Source organism: Maylandia zebra, linkage group LG19 (assembly GCF_041146795.1).
Source record: "Maylandia zebra isolate NMK-2024a linkage group LG19, Mzebra_GT3a, whole genome shotgun sequence".
Lineage (NCBI taxonomy): Eukaryota > Metazoa > Chordata > Actinopteri > Cichliformes > Cichlidae > Maylandia > Maylandia zebra.
This window is the reverse complement of record NC_135185.1, coordinates 30,054,251-30,074,046: the sequence shown is the minus strand read 5'-3', so window position 1 is coordinate 30,074,046 and position 19,796 is coordinate 30,054,251. Positions and strand designations below refer to the sequence as shown.

The 19,796-nt window shown below is 40.0% G+C and overlaps 2 protein-coding genes across 3 annotated transcripts; one reads left to right on the top strand and one right to left on the bottom strand.

Moving 5' to 3' along the window:
• Nucleotides 1-2,616: 2,616 nt before the first annotated feature.
• Nucleotides 2,617-15,115, bottom strand: arel1 (apoptosis resistant E3 ubiquitin protein ligase 1). The gene is made up of 22 exons (XM_004540725.3): nt 15,009-15,115; nt 14,099-14,319; nt 13,519-13,687; nt 11,444-11,664; nt 10,857-10,928; nt 10,405-10,631; nt 10,064-10,301; nt 9,803-9,972; nt 9,455-9,635; nt 9,126-9,370; nt 8,775-8,852; nt 8,530-8,671; nt 8,308-8,429; nt 7,584-7,659; nt 7,365-7,474; nt 7,092-7,271; nt 6,629-6,754; nt 6,009-6,138; nt 5,828-5,886; nt 5,660-5,749; nt 5,391-5,566; nt 2,617-4,827 (listed from the first exon to the last, which is right to left on the bottom strand). Exons 2-22 carry the CDS (start codon nt 14,244-14,246, stop codon nt 4,725-4,727), a joined length of 3,063 nt encoding a protein of 1,020 aa, XP_004540782.3. The 5' UTR covers nt 14,247-14,319; nt 15,009-15,115; the 3' UTR covers nt 2,617-4,724.
• On the top strand, nt 14,762-19,652 carry fcf1 (FCF1 rRNA-processing protein). 2 transcript variants are annotated; one of them, XM_004540726.5, is made up of 8 exons: nt 14,762-14,901; nt 15,485-15,549; nt 15,661-15,732; nt 15,822-15,970; nt 16,101-16,173; nt 16,271-16,358; nt 18,916-19,010; nt 19,151-19,652. In XM_004540726.5, the coding sequence occupies exons 1-8, from the start codon at nt 14,890-14,892 to the stop codon at nt 19,197-19,199; spliced, it is 603 nt and encodes a 200-aa protein (XP_004540783.2). In that variant the 5' UTR covers nt 14,762-14,889; the 3' UTR covers nt 19,200-19,652. The 2 variants fall into 2 exon arrangements, with proteins under 2 accessions (XP_004540783.2, XP_004540784.1); XM_004540727.4 differs by lacking the exon at nt 14,762-14,901 and adding an exon at nt 15,020-15,152.
• The last annotated feature ends 144 nt before the right edge of the window (nt 19,653-19,796 follow it).

Genomic DNA, 19,796 nt, shown 5'->3' with positions numbered 1-19,796 from the left:
CACAAAAGAAAAGCCTAGTGTTATGGGGAAAAGTTGAGGAAAGTCACTAGGAGACAAATTGTACAAAACTGTCAAGATGTTTCAGTCTAGATTAAAATGGTCAGGTGACAGACTCAACTAGACCGCGACCCATGCTGTTAACATTCACAGCCTATTCACACACGCTATAGTGACAACTGTGCTAACAATAAGGGCGGAGCAGCATGGGGTATTTCTCAGACAGTTAGACAATCAACATTAGAGTCCCTGTTATTACAAAAGAAATATAACTACTGAAATGTTTCCCAACATATCAAATACAGTGCAGCTGCACATCCCAGCAGGACAGCTAACCCCATGAATCAATAGGCACATTCCAGCATCATATATAATATAGACAGCCATCAGCTGGGGGACACTTAATCTCCGCGCTAGCCGTTTTTCAATACGCGTGCTTCTGCTTGTCTCTGACCTCAGCTGTACGCATGGACGTTTATATCACTTTCAAAACAAAGCACATGTTGGCGGTCCTGTTCCCGGCAGAGGAATGTATTCAAACAAGGCCCTTTCTCCTTTGCCAGGCCGCTTTTACATGCTGTTCCAGGTAGACTTGCAGTCATCTCAGCCTAAGTGTTGAGAGCCAGATCTCATCACTTAAATAACAGAAGAATTGATAGGAGCAACAGAGAATCTGTGAAATATCAAGAGATCACGGGGAAAAAAATCTCTTTAATCAGCAGTAACATCCCATCCATACATTCCTGTGCCGCACTCAGTTGCCAGACCATTGTCATCACTGTGATGTGCATTTCTTACAGCTGTTTTCTCCATAATCCTCAACAACGTCAATAGCAGAACCACACTTCTAAGATGCTGATAGGCCAACTTCGGAAGGCACAGCTGAGGCAGAATTTCCCCCAAAAAGCCAAAACAGTCAAAGTCGCGTTTGTGGTAAGCCATTGCGGATGGAGGGAGGCTCTTCTTTCATACTCTGCTTCTTCTAGAGGACCAGCATATGAAGAGAGCTGATGTTTGGGAGGGTTTGGACGCATTTGCATGTAACATGAAATCACTAGATTGTGTACAGTAACGGTGAACTTCCTGGAGAGAACTGAAGTCCCGGCCTGCTGCTGTCCTTCAACAACCCTGATTAAGATTGGAGTCTAAATTGGCCCAATCATCGCAGATGATAAATATCTGCAGCCAATCCAGTTGGCAGTTAATCAGCACCGTCCAATCAGGTAATGAGGACCTGCATGTTGGAATGGGAAGCAGACAACCCCCACGGCTGTTTAGCAGGGAAGAGAGCGCGGTCATGTTCTAAAGATGCATATAGGCGTGCCACATTTGTGTTGTCTCCCTTGTGTGGATCCCTGTCTGCGGACAATTATCTTTGATCAGAGAAACCGACGGACATCTCCTCGGAGGCAGGGGGTGTCTGAAGTGGGAAATGAGTAAGTAAATTCTTTGGTCGAAGAGAACCACCCATAAATTGACTCCCCCCCCCCTCCAGGAACTTGGCAAACCCTAAACCTCCAAACCAAGCTACAGTTGGGTCTGGAGTTGTTTATGGAATAGTGCATGGAAAATTTGTCTGAGAAACATATTTTTTCTAGGGAATTTTTATCATCAGATTTACATTTATTTAAAAAACACACCGAAAAAACAACACTGTACTGTTGCTGCGCGATCTCCCACGGGTTCTGTAAGGAAAGAAGGCCTTTCCAACATGGTACATTATTCTTAGTTAGATGCCAGAGGACGACTTTCTGATTTGTGGTCCCTCTTTAGCGAGCATTCCTGGGGGAAATTTGAGAGAGACCATTATGCAAATCCACAGGTGCATGCCAAGACCAAATAACTGGACTTCTGCCTCCAAGTACTTCAAGATGCCTTCTCCCGGCTCCTGATAGTGTTCAGACCACAGTACGTGGAGTCGCGCCAGGAATATGTGGGTATCGTGCTGATGGCCACAGGACCTGCATAGCCACAGGCATTAAAGATGTTTTCTTAGTTGAGGGCTTATCAGACATCAACTGAGAAAACAAACAGGAGGGCAAGAGTGTACTTCTATCACATCCTGTGTTGCTGCGGCTGCCTCCATATGATGGAAGCCATCCCCCCCATTATGCTTTCTGCATTTAGGAACCATACAAATTTTAATTTACCCCTCCAAGTTAAATTAACTTTATTTTGTATTTGCGAGCATGGAGGAGAGAATGAGAAATGCTCGTAAATGGAGGCATTCCCTCTGTGTGGAAGACTTAAAGTATAGAGGGTTATCTGAAGACAGGAAAGCTCCCTCATCACTGCAGCCAACCTGTCTGTGGGGATTATAGAAGATGCAGCACGCATCTGTCACTCATGGTGAGCTCATGTCACATGTAGAGCCAGTGCCCTCTTGTGTCTAAAACATGCATTCATCTGGCCAAGAAAGTCTTATTCTCAAGCACTACACGTATCCCAGCTTTCTAAATGAACGCCACTTTAGTTTACAGGGTGTTTTAGGGTCAGATCAAGGTCAATTTTCAAACCAGCACATGTGAGGCACCAAACCATAGACTGGGTTTTTGGGTGGAAATAGGGGTGTGTAATAACATGTCTTCAGATAAGATAAATACAATACAGAGGTTGAAATAAGATGACAAGAATTTATTCCATCATTTTTATTCCCATAAACAAAGTAGCTCCATCCAGAGAATCTCAAACATTCATCAGCAGCAGAGGCTCATTAAAAAACCCAAAACAAACAAAAACAAAGAAGTAAAAGGAAAAAAATTACCCCCACCCTCCCCCCTGGACCCCACCCATCTTCAACTTCATAGGCAAATATTTCACAACATCTAAATCGCTAAAAATCACACTCAGGCCATCTGATCCAAAAAGCATCTAAACAGAAAACAGTAGTAAATGATCATGAAGAGCAAAACATTAAACAACATAAAATTACAGGACAGAACTCAGTTATACTTGTTTACACTGATCAAGTCGTACAAGTAATGCTCACGCTTTGTGCTGGATAAATATGTCAGCTTTTGGTACTGGTGCTGAAGGTCAGGTCAACATTGCACAACCCAAACAAACACGAGCGCCTAAACCCTCACAAACTTCTTTAACACTGTAAGATCAGCTAAAGCTCTGACATTCGATTGGCACTGAGGAGCCAATGCAAATAAATCCAACACCTACTGTCAAAATGGGATTTCTTTGCCATTTACTAAGTTCAATCTCTTGAATCAAATTTGACTGCTTACGGGGCAAAACTAATCAAAACACTACTAAGAAGAATCATTACCTATTAACATTTTCTGTTTGCTATGAGTAAACATCACTTTTCCTAAATGCTCTACAAGCTGTCAGCAGACTTCTCCAAATTGGCCAATGACCATGTAAACTCTGCAACACAAAAGGAAGTGCTAATAAATAAGAAAAAAAACTTAATAAAACAAACAAACAAGGAAACACTTCTGTTGGCTCAGGATATCAACAAAACTAACAGCAATAAAAATAAATAGTTTTACAACAATATAACAAACAGGGCTTATTGTTCAAAGATGCTTTGCTCAGCTTACAGGATGATGGAGCATATGGCTAAAGGTTGTACAGTCAGGGCTGGAAGGAGGCAACTATGAACAAACCGTATGCACGTTTGCCATGCATGTGCATGAAAACACACATCTGTGTCAGAGGATGCATAGGTGGCAAAGGAGATTCTGAGGTAAACCCATGAAAGGCTGTGAATGAGTCAGTCAAAAGCTTTATATAACAAAATGTTATACAAGGGCTCAGCCCTCCAACACCCAAACAGCTTTCACATCCACAGTAACCTCTGCATGTGATAAGAGAAAAATCATAACATGACTATTACCTACTATTGTTGAGTATGTTTCTCTCACCTACACACCCCCCGGGATACAATCAGAGGCAAAGGGCAAGAATAAGGCGGGTTTATAAAACATAAAAACAAAGATTAAGGGACAACAGAAACTTTACCTTCAAGACACAATAAGTTAAAATGTAAATATAGAAACAATATCACTTGGCTCCTTTTAAAACCACTTCTGCTCAGATAGAAAAAACAAAACAACAACTTGTAGAAATTATATTAAATCTCAACCCATCAGACGTGCAACAGTAAAGTAAATCCCTTCTCCTTAAATATTAAATCAAAAAGTAACAAGATGAAAACATTTGTATACGCGCTAGTATGTACAAATTAAAGAGTGATATTATAATATTTACATACACACATCAGTCCCTGATCGATTAAGGCCAAAGTGCTGTAGATGCACGTGTCACCCACGTCACATGTAGGCTGCTGTTGCACTTAAGTGTTCCTCAGTTTGCAAAATGCCAAAGAAGCAGTTATACAGTTATACTCAAGGCTTTTGCTCTAGTATTACTCGTCTCTCAAGCATATAAAACTAAGCAAACTTTAGCATCAGGAAATAAAAACTGTCCAAACACCCTTTTTCAGCAGTTGGAATTTTGTCATTTTTGTCTTTTTTTCCTTATACAAAAGTGGAATATTTTATATACAGTAGCACTAGAGTTCATACGAGATTCACTACAGCCTCCTGGGACTTCCTGAAACGCTCGCTCATCTTGAGAGAGGGTATTTATTAGGGAGGGTGAGAGTGCCAACAAGTCCACCCGTTAAATGTGAACGAATGCAGGAAACCAGGGCAGTGGAGCAGTGCTGGTCTCTTGTATGTGTGAAACCACAGTGCCAGCTGATGGAAGAGTCAGAGCATGCCAAAACCCTCACTGCCCTCGCTGATGGCCAGCTTCAGCATCTTGTGCAGCTCCTCGTAGGAGTCGTAGGTAGGGAGGCACAGCTGGTTAAAACTAGACAGACACAGAGAGTCAGCATGTGGTTGAACTATTGTTGATTTGAAAAGGAGAACGGGCTGATATTACATTATTTCTTATGTATAGAGAAAAAAAAAATCAAATTAAAAGACCAAAAACGGAAATGATTTTAAACATTTCCAGACGTGATACAGCAAAACACACCATCACAGAGCTCTATTGTTTCCAACAACTATTAAAAACATATCAGTGAGCCATGGTGTTGCAGTGGGGATTTTTTTTCCACTCTCTCACACAGTTTATTTTGACTCAGTCCCATGTATGCCATCCTGTTGCTGCCAAAAAAACAACTCATTAGTATGTATAAATAAGCCACTGAAGCTATTCCACAGAAATGTGCTATTTTCTCCTGTTTGAATAACATTTTTTTTGTACAATTAAAGATTTTTACTGTACGTGTGATCTGGTCTTAAAGATTTATATCATCAGTGAGAAGACTGTTGGTTTTAGACATGATGCAGGATTTGGCAGCAGTCAGAAAAACACATAGCAGCACTGTTGAGGCATGTTTTTCTCTCAGTATGTGTGCTTCTACTCACCAGGTGTGTGCAGTGGGCAAAGTGCTATGTGTGGGGGCAGCGATGATCTGGAACGAGGGGCAAAGAGTGTTGAACCCGCCGTGGGGTAGCTGAGAGGAGCCAGTGGTGAACTGCAGAAGACGAGCCAGTTCTTCTTGTGTGAAGCTGGACACCACCGCCCAGAACCACTTCATCACCTGAGGGAAGGAAAAAGGAAAAGCAAACAAGATCAGACATTTCCACCAGCTGCTAGGGGAGAAGGCAAGATAAGAAAAGCGTCCGTGACGTACCTTCTCTCGGAAGTGCCATGATCCACCAACAATCACAGCGTGGGCCTTGAAGTCCTGTACGTTTATGTCACCAGTGCCACACATCAGCAGCTAGAAGCACAAAAATCCATAAATATCCGGTGTTGATTAAAATGTCAGCAGGACTTAATTACAATACATCGCACATACCTCCAACTCGTTCTCATCAAATATGGCTAGCAGGTTTTCTGGAACCAGTTCATTCAAACCTGCAATTGATCAGGAAAAATGCACCAATTATGTGCACATTACCAGAGATCTCAAATGAGAGGAACTGGCAAGAAAAATACAAATGCAAAAATGCAGCTGTGTGCTAGCTTCATTTCCTTACCTTTAAGGAAATGTTCCACCTCATCTCTTACCTGACTGGCCAGTCTATACTGGGCCAGCAGGTTAAGATAATGCATCTTGTTTTCATTGGTCACAGCAATTTGAGCTCCACCAGATATAAGCTCCACCACCTGGAAGAGAGGACGACGGGGTGAAAATGACAGAAAATGACATTTAAGGTATGTTGAAAACTGGCAAGTAACAGCAAGAACCAGAGGAAAGAATTAGACATTGAAAAATGTCACATTACTTCTCAGCTAATTTATAAATATTTGGGCAATTCATTTTAATGTTAAAGAAACAATTTGATGAAGTAACGTCGTTATTTAATTAAAAATCTGCGAGTCTGAGCTCTGTTTCATCACAGATTTATGCAGCCAGCTATTTGGGTGATATTTTACAAGTGAACAACAAAGTTTATAAAGAATGCCAAACTCTACTCGTCCATCCTTTTATATAAACTCACCACTCTTCCTCTTTTAAGAAAAATTGAGGCTCTAGCCAAACAAGCAATATGGTTTGTTTTGCTTGGTTTACTGCTTCGATCTCCTGGGATCTCCTACATCAGTACTTAAAAAAAAATAAAATAAGGGGAGGTTCCTTTCCAAAGTGTTGCCTCACCTTCTCCAGCTGTCCCGACTTGCTATACTTCTCCTCGGCAAACACCAGGTCCATTTCACTCACGTCATTGTTTAGGATGAAGCACACTTTAGTTTTGTAGAACTCCTGGTCGTCCGTCTCAAAGTACTGCATGTGGAAAACCAAACGAAAACCCAGGAAAAAAAAAATTAAATTTTTAAATAAACACGGTACTTCATCTTCTAGCAGGGAAGGATAAAAAGATGACTGGGTGGACTGGAGTTCTCAACTTTGAAAGCGAAGTTATTTGGATAAACAGCCAAACACATTGGGTAGTTTTCTGTTAAATAAATAATGCCAAGAAAGAAATGAGGTTTCTTGGCATTGTCAGGAATGTTTAAGTGATGAGATAGAACAGTTGACACTAGAGGATAAACAATAGAGATGTGACCTTCCAACTTCTGAGCAAAGTGTCTCTTTAATTGGAATGCACTGCGTTCCATACCTTGTAGTTCATTCTCAGGCCAATGATTTGGGCCAAGAAGGAACGTGTAAAGCGAGCTCGAACCAGCTGTTTGTAGGCTCCACCCAGAGCAGACTCATACAGACATTTCCCTACAACGCGACCCGCAAACTCATACATCTTTAGGCGCAAGTGGGGTGGCCTCTCGGGATTTGGGTGTACCTGGAAAATGAAGACGAATACTCTCTGTGAGTTTCAAAACTAAGTGTTGATGGTGTATACAGAATATACAAAGGGTTGAAAACAGAAACTCACAAGGCCCTGGTTGTTGTCACTGAAGCGGGTGAACAACTGATTCGATGTGTCAAAGAGAGTCTTGCAAATCAGTTCAAACCACTCCCTGCGTGGACCGCCCCAGTCCAGAGCTGCAGAGGAAAGATTTTAACGCACCTTAAATCCTTTTCTGATTTTAAGTGAAGTGCTTGAGGCAAAATGTCATTTCTCCAATAGGCCTCGTGTTGATTGTGCGTTTACCTTCCTCGTCCTGAAACACGACCTCAAAGTTTTTACTCCAGTCAGACACTGAGAAGTTCCTCGTGGCCTTCAATGACTGAACAAAGAACAAAAACGACAATTGAAACAGTCTATATGATCATAATGGTCACGTCACTGTTATGATTACACCTGTGGTCTTAAAACATAGCTTATAATAAAAAAAATAAAACAAATCTGAGTAAATAGAACGTCCTAAATGTAAAGCAAAAAACACTTGGAAACTGAAATCTCAGAGGACTGACGTACGTGTGTGTGTGTGTGTGTCTGGCTCATACTCAGATGGTGAAATCATGCCTCAGATTAACACGCGCCATTTGGTTAATGCAAAATCCTGTAACTCCTGCCAAGTTCAACTCTTATGCAGGAATATATCAGACATGTGTACTACACACACAGAGACAAAAGGGAGCACTGTTTCACCGTGTTTGGCATCGTAGAAAAAACATTTTGGAAAAAGGTCAGAGTGACATGTGAGCTGATATTTAAAAAGGCTTTCCTCTAAACCTTTTTTTTTTTAAAAATCAGAAAACATTGGTAATAAATGTTTTTGTTAATAAACCTCGGACTTTAATGCTTAACGTCATTCTGGTGCACTGTTTTGGAGAAATAAATTACATACCACATATTACACACTGGATTAGACAAATTATGTCTATTCTTCTGCTTTTCCACTAGAAAGAATAACATACGGCGTAAGACTTACTGAATCCAGAATGGCGTGTCGGCTGACTTTTAGGCAGGTCTTGGTGCGAGGTCTCTTGGAATGGATGTGCCTGAGTTCACGCTGAAAGAAATTCACCTTGTCTTGGAACGTTTCAGAGCCGCCTAAAAACAACATTATTAAATTACTACTACAGTTTTCCAAAGAGACGGTATTTGCTAAGTGCAGATCGTGCAAAAGTAACGGCGTTCCACTCAAACAAACCAATATTCTTGTGCAGGAAGCGAATGAAGGTGGCAGCCATGATGTTCCTATCCTTGCAGCTTAGCTCCACAGGAGGCTGTATCCCATCATCCACTACTAGAGTTAGGTACTTGTGAACTGGGTCAGGACCATAATAGGTAAACTAAAGAAAATAATTCAATTAAACATTAACCACGTATAAAACAAAGCGATCTAAAAAAAAATATACCGATTCTCCAGGATTGTCTAACATTAGTTCTGCTTACCTTTGTTCCTGGACATACTCGAAAGGTGAAAAGGCGCCATGGAATAATTTTCAGGTAGAATTCCTTCACGGATAATTGCTGTTTGAAAAAACTCAGGTTCAATGCCCTCATATTTTCATACCGGCAGTTTTAAAATCTCTGAATTTAAAATAAATAAATAAATTGGAAGAGACAATAAGCATACAAGAACAACTGAAGTGTTTCAATTATTACTTCATAAAATATAATCCAGGTATTAAAGCTTTTGTGTAAATAGGTCTGTATGTATGTGGGCACTGATCTAGAGGACGAGGACAGTAAAGGTGATTCTGGTTCCAATACCTAACCATTATATTGCCACCGGTCACTTACCTTTGGCGATATGTAACAGTAGACCTTTTTTGGTTTCTTGACCTTCTCAGGTTGTCCCTCCACAGGAGAGTCATGTTCATCCTCCTCTTCTCCCATGGAGGGCCTCCTCTGGGGAGCCAACAAAGAGGAGGCTGGTAACTGCCACGATGAACTGCTGTAGTTCCCACTACTGTAAAGGTATGCCTCAAAGTAGATGCTTATGCCAGGAGTGGATACATTCTTCTCCACGCAGGCCTTTTCATTCTCTGCAATGTGACATGCAAAGAGGAGCATTAGGCTATGAAAACAGTAGCTAATACATTTCTCTTCAGCACGTACAAGCTGCTCACCACTGAGAACAATTATGTCAAATTCCCCATTGCTGAGCGGCTGATCCTTGTAGGAGATGCGAGCCCTGAAACAACCAGTCTTCTTCAGGGTCAGTCTCAACAGAACCTGGCACTGCTGCTTGTTGACTGAAACAGATTTGCTGTAGAGGCCCTCCAGACTGTCATCATCTGCTGTGCCTAGCTGAAAGAGCAGAAAGACTACAAATGAATCCAAGCTTAGTTCTAAAGCTAATGGTTGTGCAATTGTGCAACTTAAGAATAAAAACTAATCCTAGGTTTTATACTCGTCATCATCAAGAAAATAATCTCAGTTTAATGGGTAAAAGAACAGGAGTTTCACTCGCTTACAGAGTGCACATGGACACTGTAGTTTGCTTCATCTGTCAGAGATGTGGAGTTACTAGTAGGGTTTCCATACTCGTCTCTGGGCTCAATTTGTAAAGTGTGCCGCTGTCCGTTTGTTAGCACCAGGGTGGAGAAATGGTAGGCTATCTTGGTTTTGGATGGAACAACTGTACCTGAAGAGAAAAAGAGAACAGAAATATAGTCATCCAAAATAAAGACTTTGTTTTGACATGTAAACTGCATGAAAACATTTTATGCATCTACCTGGCTGGAATATCTTGTAATAAGGGCTATAGGCCACATTCAGTCCACCCAGCTTGACTGCAACCTCATAGCGTCCAGCCTTGCGTACTGTAAAAGCCACTTTGACTACATTGGACTCTGGGTCTTGCAGGACTTCCTGTGTGACAGGGATGTCCAGGGCCAGTTCAATGTGGGTAATGTTGACCCTCAGCCCCACAGGCCGATGTGCTGGGAAAGGCTGACCATTCTTATAGAACAGCTGAAAAGGCGAAAATAGAAAAATAAAAAGTGCCATTTAATACTGAAATGAGATTTTATTATCATCTCTTTTTCCTTTCTCAACATCTAGAATCTAGTGTGACCTGGACTCTGAAACTCATAGTCTGTCCCACTTCCTGTGGTTCCTTCCAGTCCCACGACACTTTGCAGGAACGTGGGTCCAGGTAGTTTCCCCGGACATAGTCGTAGATGCTACGATCACCGCGTCGCCCTGGATCCTCATTCTGCAGGAAGCTGACCACCCTTGCCGCAAGCTCACAGAGGAACTTGATGGTAAAGACAAACGCTATGATGGAAACAGTAATTCCACCTGCCACAAGAAGGAAAGAAGCACAAGAGTTGGAACTCATTTTGCAAAAAAACATTTCAGTATTAAAATAACCAAAGTTTAAGCAATGTTTCATCACCAACTATTTAAAAAACAAAAACAGCAGCACCAACTAAAGCCAAAGTGTGAGCAGGAATAAAAATCAGTCACATACAAGTAAACACCAACCATATCAACTCTTACACTACCAGATAATGTTGTACTCACCAATCACGTAAAACATGAGGTCCCTTATCAAGAAGCACAGTGCCACACTACAGCCAAATATGAGAGCTCCCGCTGAGAAGACAGTAACACAATGCACTATTGATTACTTCAATTGTAGAAACTACTCACTTCCTCTTCCTTGTCTGCAGAGTCCGTGTCAATGCTTGCACTTTCCTTTGTCTCTAGCACATAGTTTTCTTATTATGTAAATTCGGGTAGGTCTTCCATACCACTAAATTTATTTTTAAATCAAATGCAAAGAAAGGGTGTGACAAAAATGTCCAGCTTTGTCCTTTAGTATGAAAAACCACACCCTGTTAAACAACAGGAAAGCTGGTAAGGTAGAGAGTTGTTTTGTTGTCAGACAGATGAAGTAACACATAACTTCTCCATTAGAGAATTTGAGCTGCTTTCAAATGATCTATGCTTCTTTGAGTAACATTTGTGAAAACCCTTGAAAAGACTAAGCAAACAGTACTTCGGTTTATATGTTGTATCTGAATGCCTGTTGATACTTTGCAGCTGGCGAACACAACCACAACTAACACTCTTTAAAGGCAACAATAAAAATGTGATCAGGGTCTCACCAAATGACCACTTCTCATTCAGACGTCTCTCAGCGAGGCTGTGCACCAGCCGGATCTCGTAGTCCTGGTCACGACTCCCCCTGGAGGTCTGGAGGATCTTGATGCCTGTAGACAACTTTATGTAGTCTTCGTAGTAGTAGCCCCAGGCAGCTAAAGAAAGCTGCAGCTGACTGTCAAACTGAGAGAGATCATCCAAATTCATACAACCCAAGGTCTTCAGTCTGCAGTGTAAAACAAAAAGTGAAAGTATGTCAAGCAGGTAATAGAAATGAATCTAGCATTAAGCAACCGCCTTTCTTTTATGCTTCGGGACTGAAACCTAACTTTAACTCAAGGTCTGTTAAACAAGAATGCAGTTCCAACCACACACACACAACCCGTCCGGCATGCTTAACAAAATCTGGTTTAAGTACAATTCAGGCCAGGAGCCTCAATCTTATCTCCTAAACTACTCCAGTATTGCAAAAGCTACATCGGATGACATGTTCCAACAAGCCTTTTTCAAAATAAATAGAATAAAAGGAAAAAAAAAAAAATCTAATTCCTGTGGTGTACATGGAGGAGGAAAATACTGGATGAGCCAACAGCAAAAGATTATTAGAATTATAATAACGCTACTGTCCAGATTAATGGAAAATCATCTTTGGTTCACCAAGTCACAAATCAATAATAAATAAATATACTGATAATTATCAGCACACATTAATAAATATACAACAGAAAACTTCAGAAAAAACATCACAGCATCACTAATTGCATCTGGCACAAATGATCCCTCATACACATTTTTACTAGCTAGAGGCATCCTATAAAATCTTCCTGACAACATTAGCTCGAAATCAGATCAGCAACAATGGACTGGATAAATACAGTGTATTAATAAATACAAAGAAGACCTTTAATCCTCTAAAACAAATGTTCATACTGTCTCTGTGTCAGCTGACACCGAGATCATGCAGGGAAAAGGGATAGCTCAGAGTGGTGGCCCCATGACTGGAAGGTCGGGGGTTCGATTCCCCTGAACAGCTACCCTGAGGTACCCCTGAGCAAGGTACCGTCCCTACACACTGCTCCCCGGGCGCCCAGTGGCTGCCCACTGCTTCACTGAGTGAATGGGTTAAATGCAGAGAGGAATTTCCCCACGGGGATCAATAAAGTACACTTTCTAATTACGCTTTCACAGCATGATCTTTATGGGCAAAAATAGAGATTAGTATAAAATATTATCTGAATAACTAAAATCAAATCAACTGTAAGACTGCCTTTTCTATCCTTTGTTAATCAGCATGCGCGATGCTGTCTCAGTTTAATATGTACATACTGACAATAATGGTACAACTAATACTAAAAGCAACTTTAAATCCCCACTTACACTACATTTTGATAAAAAAAAAATTAATAATTAACTTTGGCTTTTTCAGTTCTTTACTGAACCAAAAGCACAGAAAAAAATGATGTGGGCAATGAAGGCTTACATAAAAGCCAACAGCAGTGGAGGCAGCTATAGTGTTGCAGCCATGACCTTCAGAAATGTGACACTGTATCCCACTAAAAATGTCAGGAATCTTCCTAACAAACAGTATTTTCCATGTTTCCGAAACAAAGCTGATCTCTAGAAACATAACAGTTTACTCAAAAAAGAATCCCAGCACACTTATTGTTTTGATAGCGCAATAACTAATACTAATCATAGCTGGTTCTGTTTGAATCAGAATAAAGCACCCAACACATATACAGAAACATCTGCATTACTGCAGGGTCTCACAAATGCAGTCTCTAAAGAATGCTTTTTACTGCAGTGACCCTCCAAAACACTGCAGCCTACACAGCTCCGTGTCAGCAGACTCAGCTAGCCGTGAATGGAGAGGGTGCCCTCAAGTGGACATAAATAAACCTAGTGTGTGTTAACCAACATGAAACAACTTAAAAAGCGTTAAAAAAAATAAACAAAATCTTAGAAATCACCTGGAATAATCTATATTTATGACAAGGCAAAAAGTAATTGATTACATCAAAGGGTTGCTGCTCATACCAGATTAGTAGAAATGTTGAAGTTAAGACTTTTCATTGCTTACGTATGATAATAGTGCTCCAGGTTCTGGGAGCAAAGCCACTCCTGGAAGGCAAAGTCTCGGAGCAGCTGGATGTGAGCCTCTGCGATCTCCCTCCAGCGCTGCTGTTCCTTCACCACCTCTTCCAAACGACTAAGAACACTCAGACTCAGTTCCTCAAGTGTGTGTACATCTGGATGGCACATGAACAGCATATAAAATCTCCAATACTCATACTTGCCAGTAAATCCACATCAGTATAATGACCCGAAACGTCTATATCCTCATTAAAACCTACTATAATGAAAGCTTAAGCCTGTGCTGTTTGTATGTGCATGCCACTGGCATCAATTTAGTCTGAATGTTTACTGATCAAAACAAAAATATCATCAGAGTCAAACCTAGAGGTAATGCAATCTCTCTGAAATAAACCCATAGTAAATCCAGTTGAAAGTGATACTTTTGCCTCTGTTATTTCTGCAAAAACTCAAGTCTTCTCACACATATCACTAACATCAGCTTGCTCTTTAAAAGAAAAAGAAATCAGCTAAATGTCTGTATTGTTTTGGTCAGGTAGGATTGAAGTCAAAGGTGATCCACTGACCTTCAAATAAGTTTCTGTATTGAGAGAGGTTATGTCCTTTGAGCCATTCCTCGATCTGACTCTCTTTTCCTTTCTTCCAGCGCACTTCCCAGAAAAAGATCCACGACAGTGAGCAGAAGAGGAAGGTCAGGAAGAAACGGCGGTCCATCAGACCATCTTTCAGCCTTCACTCAGACTTCTCCGTGCTCAAACACCAAACACCATCGAGTTATTCAAATCTCCTACAACAGAGGAAAAACGAGTTTAGCCAGATGGGATTTTAAAGAAAAAGTTGCTCAAACAAGCAGTAGATGGAAACACCAAGGAGCCCGGCTGTAGACTGTTCTGTCAACAAACATGAATATTTAAATGTCCAGAATAATACGAAACCCGTGGCATTGAAATATGTATGAAAAACGAGGCTCTGACAAACCTTTTAGTAAGGACAAACAGGGTCAAAGATTTGCAAGTCAAATCCAATGAGAGACCAACAGTGCAGCTACTGATTATGACAGATATTGATAACCATTCTGGTCTCGCTAGCTCAGCTGCCAGCACGTTTTCACACTATCTGCTAGCTAAAGAAATAACATATTCAAACAGAAAGCTTAACTAGAATTTATTGGGAAGGTCAAAAGCCTCGGAAGGTTAACTGCAACATCATCAATTCTCTCTGGTCTGTTGACACAGTGGGAAGGCTACCCTTCACAACTGCTACAGTAGCACTCCGACCAGACAACACAACGCTAACAGCTAGCAGAGTTAGCCCTGAATGTCAGCGTCCTTTCAGAAATCTCGTCGCCTGCCCCAAAATGGTTATTAAGGTACATATCGTCACAGGTGCCTTTTGCAAAACCACGACTACACAAAACAAAACTGAACAAATGCAATATTGTAATATAGCCAAACTATTATTAAACACTGCAGTTACCTTCGTCTGCGAGGCGCTAGCGTAGCCACCGGAAAATGCGCAGAACGGGCGTCGATTTTTGATTACGTCTGCGCATTGCTAACACGAGGGTAGCAAGTCGTACTTGTAGCCGGTCTGTGGGTTCAGTCACTGAAATTTGAAATGGTACGTAGTTTCTCACTGTATCAGAGTAACATCACCGACTTAACAATTGTTGTTAGATAACTTCTTTTTTTTTAACTTGAAGGTTAGAAAGTTTTGGCAGATTTACCGTTAAGCTAACATGCTAATGCTAATGCAATGTTTCCACATCGGATCTTTAGTCGCGACGTTTTAAAGGTTAAACAGTGAACGGTATCTTTTTTTAACGAGCGTTAACGTTTCAAAAGGTTTTGAGTAGGTTCTGTCACTCTATTTAGAGAAATTGTATATTAACACAGTTGAAGTTTCTGCTGTTAAGTGTTGGTTGTGATCAATTTTGGGCTTCATCAATGCAGGGGAAGCAGAAAACGAAGAGATATGCAGCGATGAAAAGAATGATCAGTCTCAAGGACCAAAGAATGTAAGTTTCGCCAGTGCTTTCTGCGTCTCTGCTTTATTTAGAGCCATGTGATTCATTGCTTCACCCACTTCCCACGTAAAAAGCTGCCACAACTCATCGTTTGTTTTGTAGAAAAGAGACAGACCGAGCCAAAGCAAAAGAGAAAAAGAAGAAAGACCCTTCGCAGCTGAAGGAGAGAGAAGTGTAAGTTAGCCACGAAACAGAAATACGCATTGGATCGTTAAAAAGTGTTTGATCATGAATTTGGTTTCATTTCTTTGATTTTTGTGCAGGACTAAGTACCCATCGTGCCTCTTTTTTCAATACAACACTCAGCTTGGCCCACCATACCACATTCTGGTTGACACAAACTTTATAAACTTCTCCATCAAGGCCAAACTGGACATTGTTCAGTCTATGATGGACTGCCTTTATGCCAAATGTAAGTATTAGTGTTCAGTGGGAATTTTTTATGAAAATAATAAAGTTGCTGTATGTCACTTGTTTTATATCAGCATCCAATAAAACAGAAAGTTTATATGAATTTTTTAAATAAATTCCATCCCATCCAGGTATACCATATATTACAGACTGTGTAATGGCGGAGATTGAAAAGCTTGGAATGAAATACAGAGTCGCACTCAGGTAAAGGCTGCTTGATGTAAATAAGTGTTTCAAACTTGAATGCATTTAAAGTTATGTTTGTTATTGAAACAGTCTTCACCTCGTTTATTTTTTGTAGGATAGCAAAAGATCCAAGATTTGAGCGTCTGCCTTGCACACACAAGGGAACTTATGCCGATGACTGTTTAGTCCAACGAGTAACACAGGTAATATATGCAATTAAATGTCAGTGTTAATTTTTTTTGCACCAGCTGTTTGCTTGTCAGCACACACAAGAGCTGAACAGTAAGATAACACAATTAGGTAGCCTTAAAAATTGACCACAGAAAATAAAGGAACTACGTAACCAACTCCAAAACTCTCTAGAGTGGAGTCTTTGTAGCTATTCCCTAAACAAAGAAATTAGATGTAGAGAAAATGTCTGCTGCAGTCTGCTGTTTACCTCAGCTGGTGTCCTTGTGCATTTACTGTGGAGAACGCTATAAAATATCGTGAAAGGAATCTGATATGAGTATATGAGCTCACTTCTGTCTGATGACAGTGACACTGATGGTTTTAAGTGCTGCCGTTTTTGCCGCTGTTAGTGGTGTTAGTAAGACTTTCTTTGAAGTGGAACAAACATTGTTGGACTTAGAAACTTACTGAATTAACTTTCATAAAATGTGACAATGTAATAAAACTGTTCAACAGATGGAAAATTGATTTTTAGGACACTTTAGCCTAACAGTAGCTGGAATAATGTTAGCTTATAATCAGCTGCTGTTGTTTAGCCAGCTCATTGTCAGCTTTCCGGAAATGGCAATGTCAGATATCTAATGTCTATCTGTCTGATCTGCTGATAGTAAGAAACAGATGATAAAACATAGGTATGATGCTGCATCTCTTAAGTCTGACTTTGCAGACACCGATTGCAGATTTGATGAGGCGAGTGGTTACCCTGTACTCAGGCTGAAATTAAACAGAGTAGTTCCAATAGTGAGAACCCAGCTGAAGCGATTAGTGTTTTGCTGTGTGCTACATGTGAGAAAGGACACTTTCAGACAAAGTTAAAACCAGATTTTTCTCAAGATCGTCCAGGTCTCATGTGCAAAAATCACCTCAGTCTCAGTTTCCAGAACAGCTGATTGTAGTTAGATCAGTTAATTCTGTGTTATCACTCTGAGTTCAGGTTGTGATATGTTCCGAGTATATTATATTAGTGATTAGGGCTGCCACAAACGATTATTTTGATAGTCGACTAGTCACCGATTATTTTTGCGATTAGTCGACTAATCAGATCATCATCCATTGGACGTAAAACTACAGCTTATTGCACCAGCAGCATCTGCTCTTATATAACTATCATTAGCTTACAGCTTTAAGTGTTTAAGGTCTGTGCTAACTAAAAATAAAGACAAGATGATAGTTTATTAAATTTTAATGAAATCTGCAGATTGTTTCGGTGAAGTTTAATCAACTCCTTGCTATCTAAAATATAACGGGACACTGGAGTAAATTTTCCAGCATCTCACACTTCTGATAATCAGCTGTCTGCTTGACGTTTATTCAGCTGTTTAAAAACTATAACTTTAATCTCAGCCAAACCGATTTACTCAGGAACAAATAAAATACTAAAAAAAGCCAAACAATAACATTTTAAGTTATCTAAGTGACTTATATATATTTAACCTGAGTAGCGAAAGACGGCAGTGGGTTTGAAAACGATCTGCCGGGAGTCCGGTGTTCTCACGGCTCTAGTGAGCCTAGCCCCCGGCTCGCTATTGAGCTAGTGGGTAACAGACGTCTCCGAAAACGTCGGAGCGCTTTTGAAAATATGTGGTGTCTTGATAAACTGAGCCGATATTTGAGGTTTACACAGCTACATTCTCGCCTGAAAATATGTTAAACGTTTATTTTGTGACCCAGAAAGAATAATAAGAGTAACATTAAAACTAACTAGCTGCCGCCATTGTTGGAAACTGGGCTGGGCCGCGCTATGAATTCTGGGACAGAGCTTCTTCTTCTTCGGGGTTTAACGGCAGCTGGCATCCTTGTACATGCAGTGCTGCCATCTTCTGTTTCAGTCCGTTATTACACTCTTAAATCCTACTAATTCCTGCGTCTTTTGGGATCTTACAAAGCTTCAAACGACGCGTCGACTATTAAATTAGTCGTCGACGATTTTGATAGTCGACGTAATCGTGACTAGTCGACTAATCGTGGCAGCCCTATTAGTGATATGTGGTATTTAAACAAACAACAACAAAAAACAGGATGATCAAATGAATTAGAAAACAGGAAGGGGAAAAAAGTCCATGAATTGCATTTTATTTTGTGTGTTCCACTCTTCTATTATTTACTCTTGATTTGAATTTTCCTTTATGGATACCTTGATATCAAAGCACATATATTCAGAATCTTTGTCATTATACAAAAGTAAAAGTGCAACTAAATTATATGCAAAGAAGGCAATCTTATTAAACATTTTCTGAGGTACAAAACATAAAAACTAAAAATTTTGGTAAATAAACAGGATAAAATATATATGCATGTGTGTATTTGTAGAAGGAATCAAATAAGCAGTTCAGGTTTATTAAAGAAAACCAGTCAGTAAGAAGAGGAGTGTGATAGAGTTAAAAGTTTACACTAATCCTGCTTTCTGGAACAGTTCTCTGATAAAAGGCAAATTGCCAAATAGTAACTGTGATGTGTATAAATGTCCATCTTCTAACGCTGGCTATGTTGCTAAGGGGAGATGTAAATTATGTAAAAATATTTCTGCAGCACAAGTGTTACATCCTGGCCACTGTTGACCGAGATCTGAAGAGGAGGGTCAGGAAGATCCCTGGAGTTCCCATCATGTACATCTCAAACCACAGGTAGCAGGGTTCTGCATTTTAATTAAAATATATGGCAGCTTTGATTGTAGCTATTTTATTTTCCAAGTGTTTTTCAAATATAAAATTAAAATAATGTTATTGCTAACTTTGAAATCAATTTGTTCTGATTCTAAAAACAGGTATAACATTGAGCGGATGCCTGATGACTACGGTGCTCCAAGATTTTAATGTATCTACAGCTGACCAAGAAGTGTAAATAGACTGAAGTTTCTTGATGATTATTCCTTTCATTTGTATTATAAAATATTGAGGATTGAGGCTTATTTTGTTTTCTCTGGATACTCCTGCTTCCTCGTACAGTCCAGAGACACGTACATGTTAGGTTAATATAACAAACACATTAACTGGGGATTGTGGTTTGACAGTATGGGTGAGTTTGAGTGTGAATGATTGTGATCATCACCCCCTGTGATAAGCTGGTGACCTGTCTGGCGTGTATCCTTCCTCTCACCCAGTGTCAGCTGGATTAGATAAGCCTTGAATGGATGGAAGTTTCATTTAGTGAGGATGGGGTGTATTTGATCACATTTCAAACTGCAAAATAATTTAATTGAGTGATTTGTTCTTGAAACATTTTGTTCCAATTTTTTTTTCATTGAATAAATGTGTTATTGAAATATCTTCTGTCTTTCATTTTTCCATGTTAAATGTGTAAAGTGATGTTTACTCAGAGCTAATTTAACATTTAACAGTAATGTGACATTTTATAATCAAGAAGTACATTTCCTTATTTTCTACTTGTAGTATACTGTTAAATTGGAAAAT

Coding starts and splice junctions, on each gene's coding strand:
- fcf1 (XM_004540726.5), top strand. Junction 15,971..16,100: donor GGACTGCCTTTATGCCAAAT/GTAAGTATTAGT, acceptor CATCCCATCCAG/GTATACCATATATTACAGAC. Junction 19,011..19,150: donor ATGTACATCTCAAACCACAG/GTAGCAGGGTTC, acceptor TTCTAAAAACAG/GTATAACATTGAGCGGATGC.
- arel1 (XM_004540725.3), bottom strand. CDS start 14,246: ATGGACCGCCGTTTCTTCCTGACCTTCCTCTTCTGCTCACTGTCGTGG. Junction 13,688..14,098: donor ATACAGAAACTTATTTGAAG/GTCAGTGGATCA, acceptor TGTGCCATCCAG/ATGTACACACACTTGAGGAA. Junction 10,302..10,404: donor CTATGAGTTTCAGAGTCCAG/GTCACACTAGAT, acceptor TCGCCTTTTCAG/CTGTTCTATAAGAATGGTCA.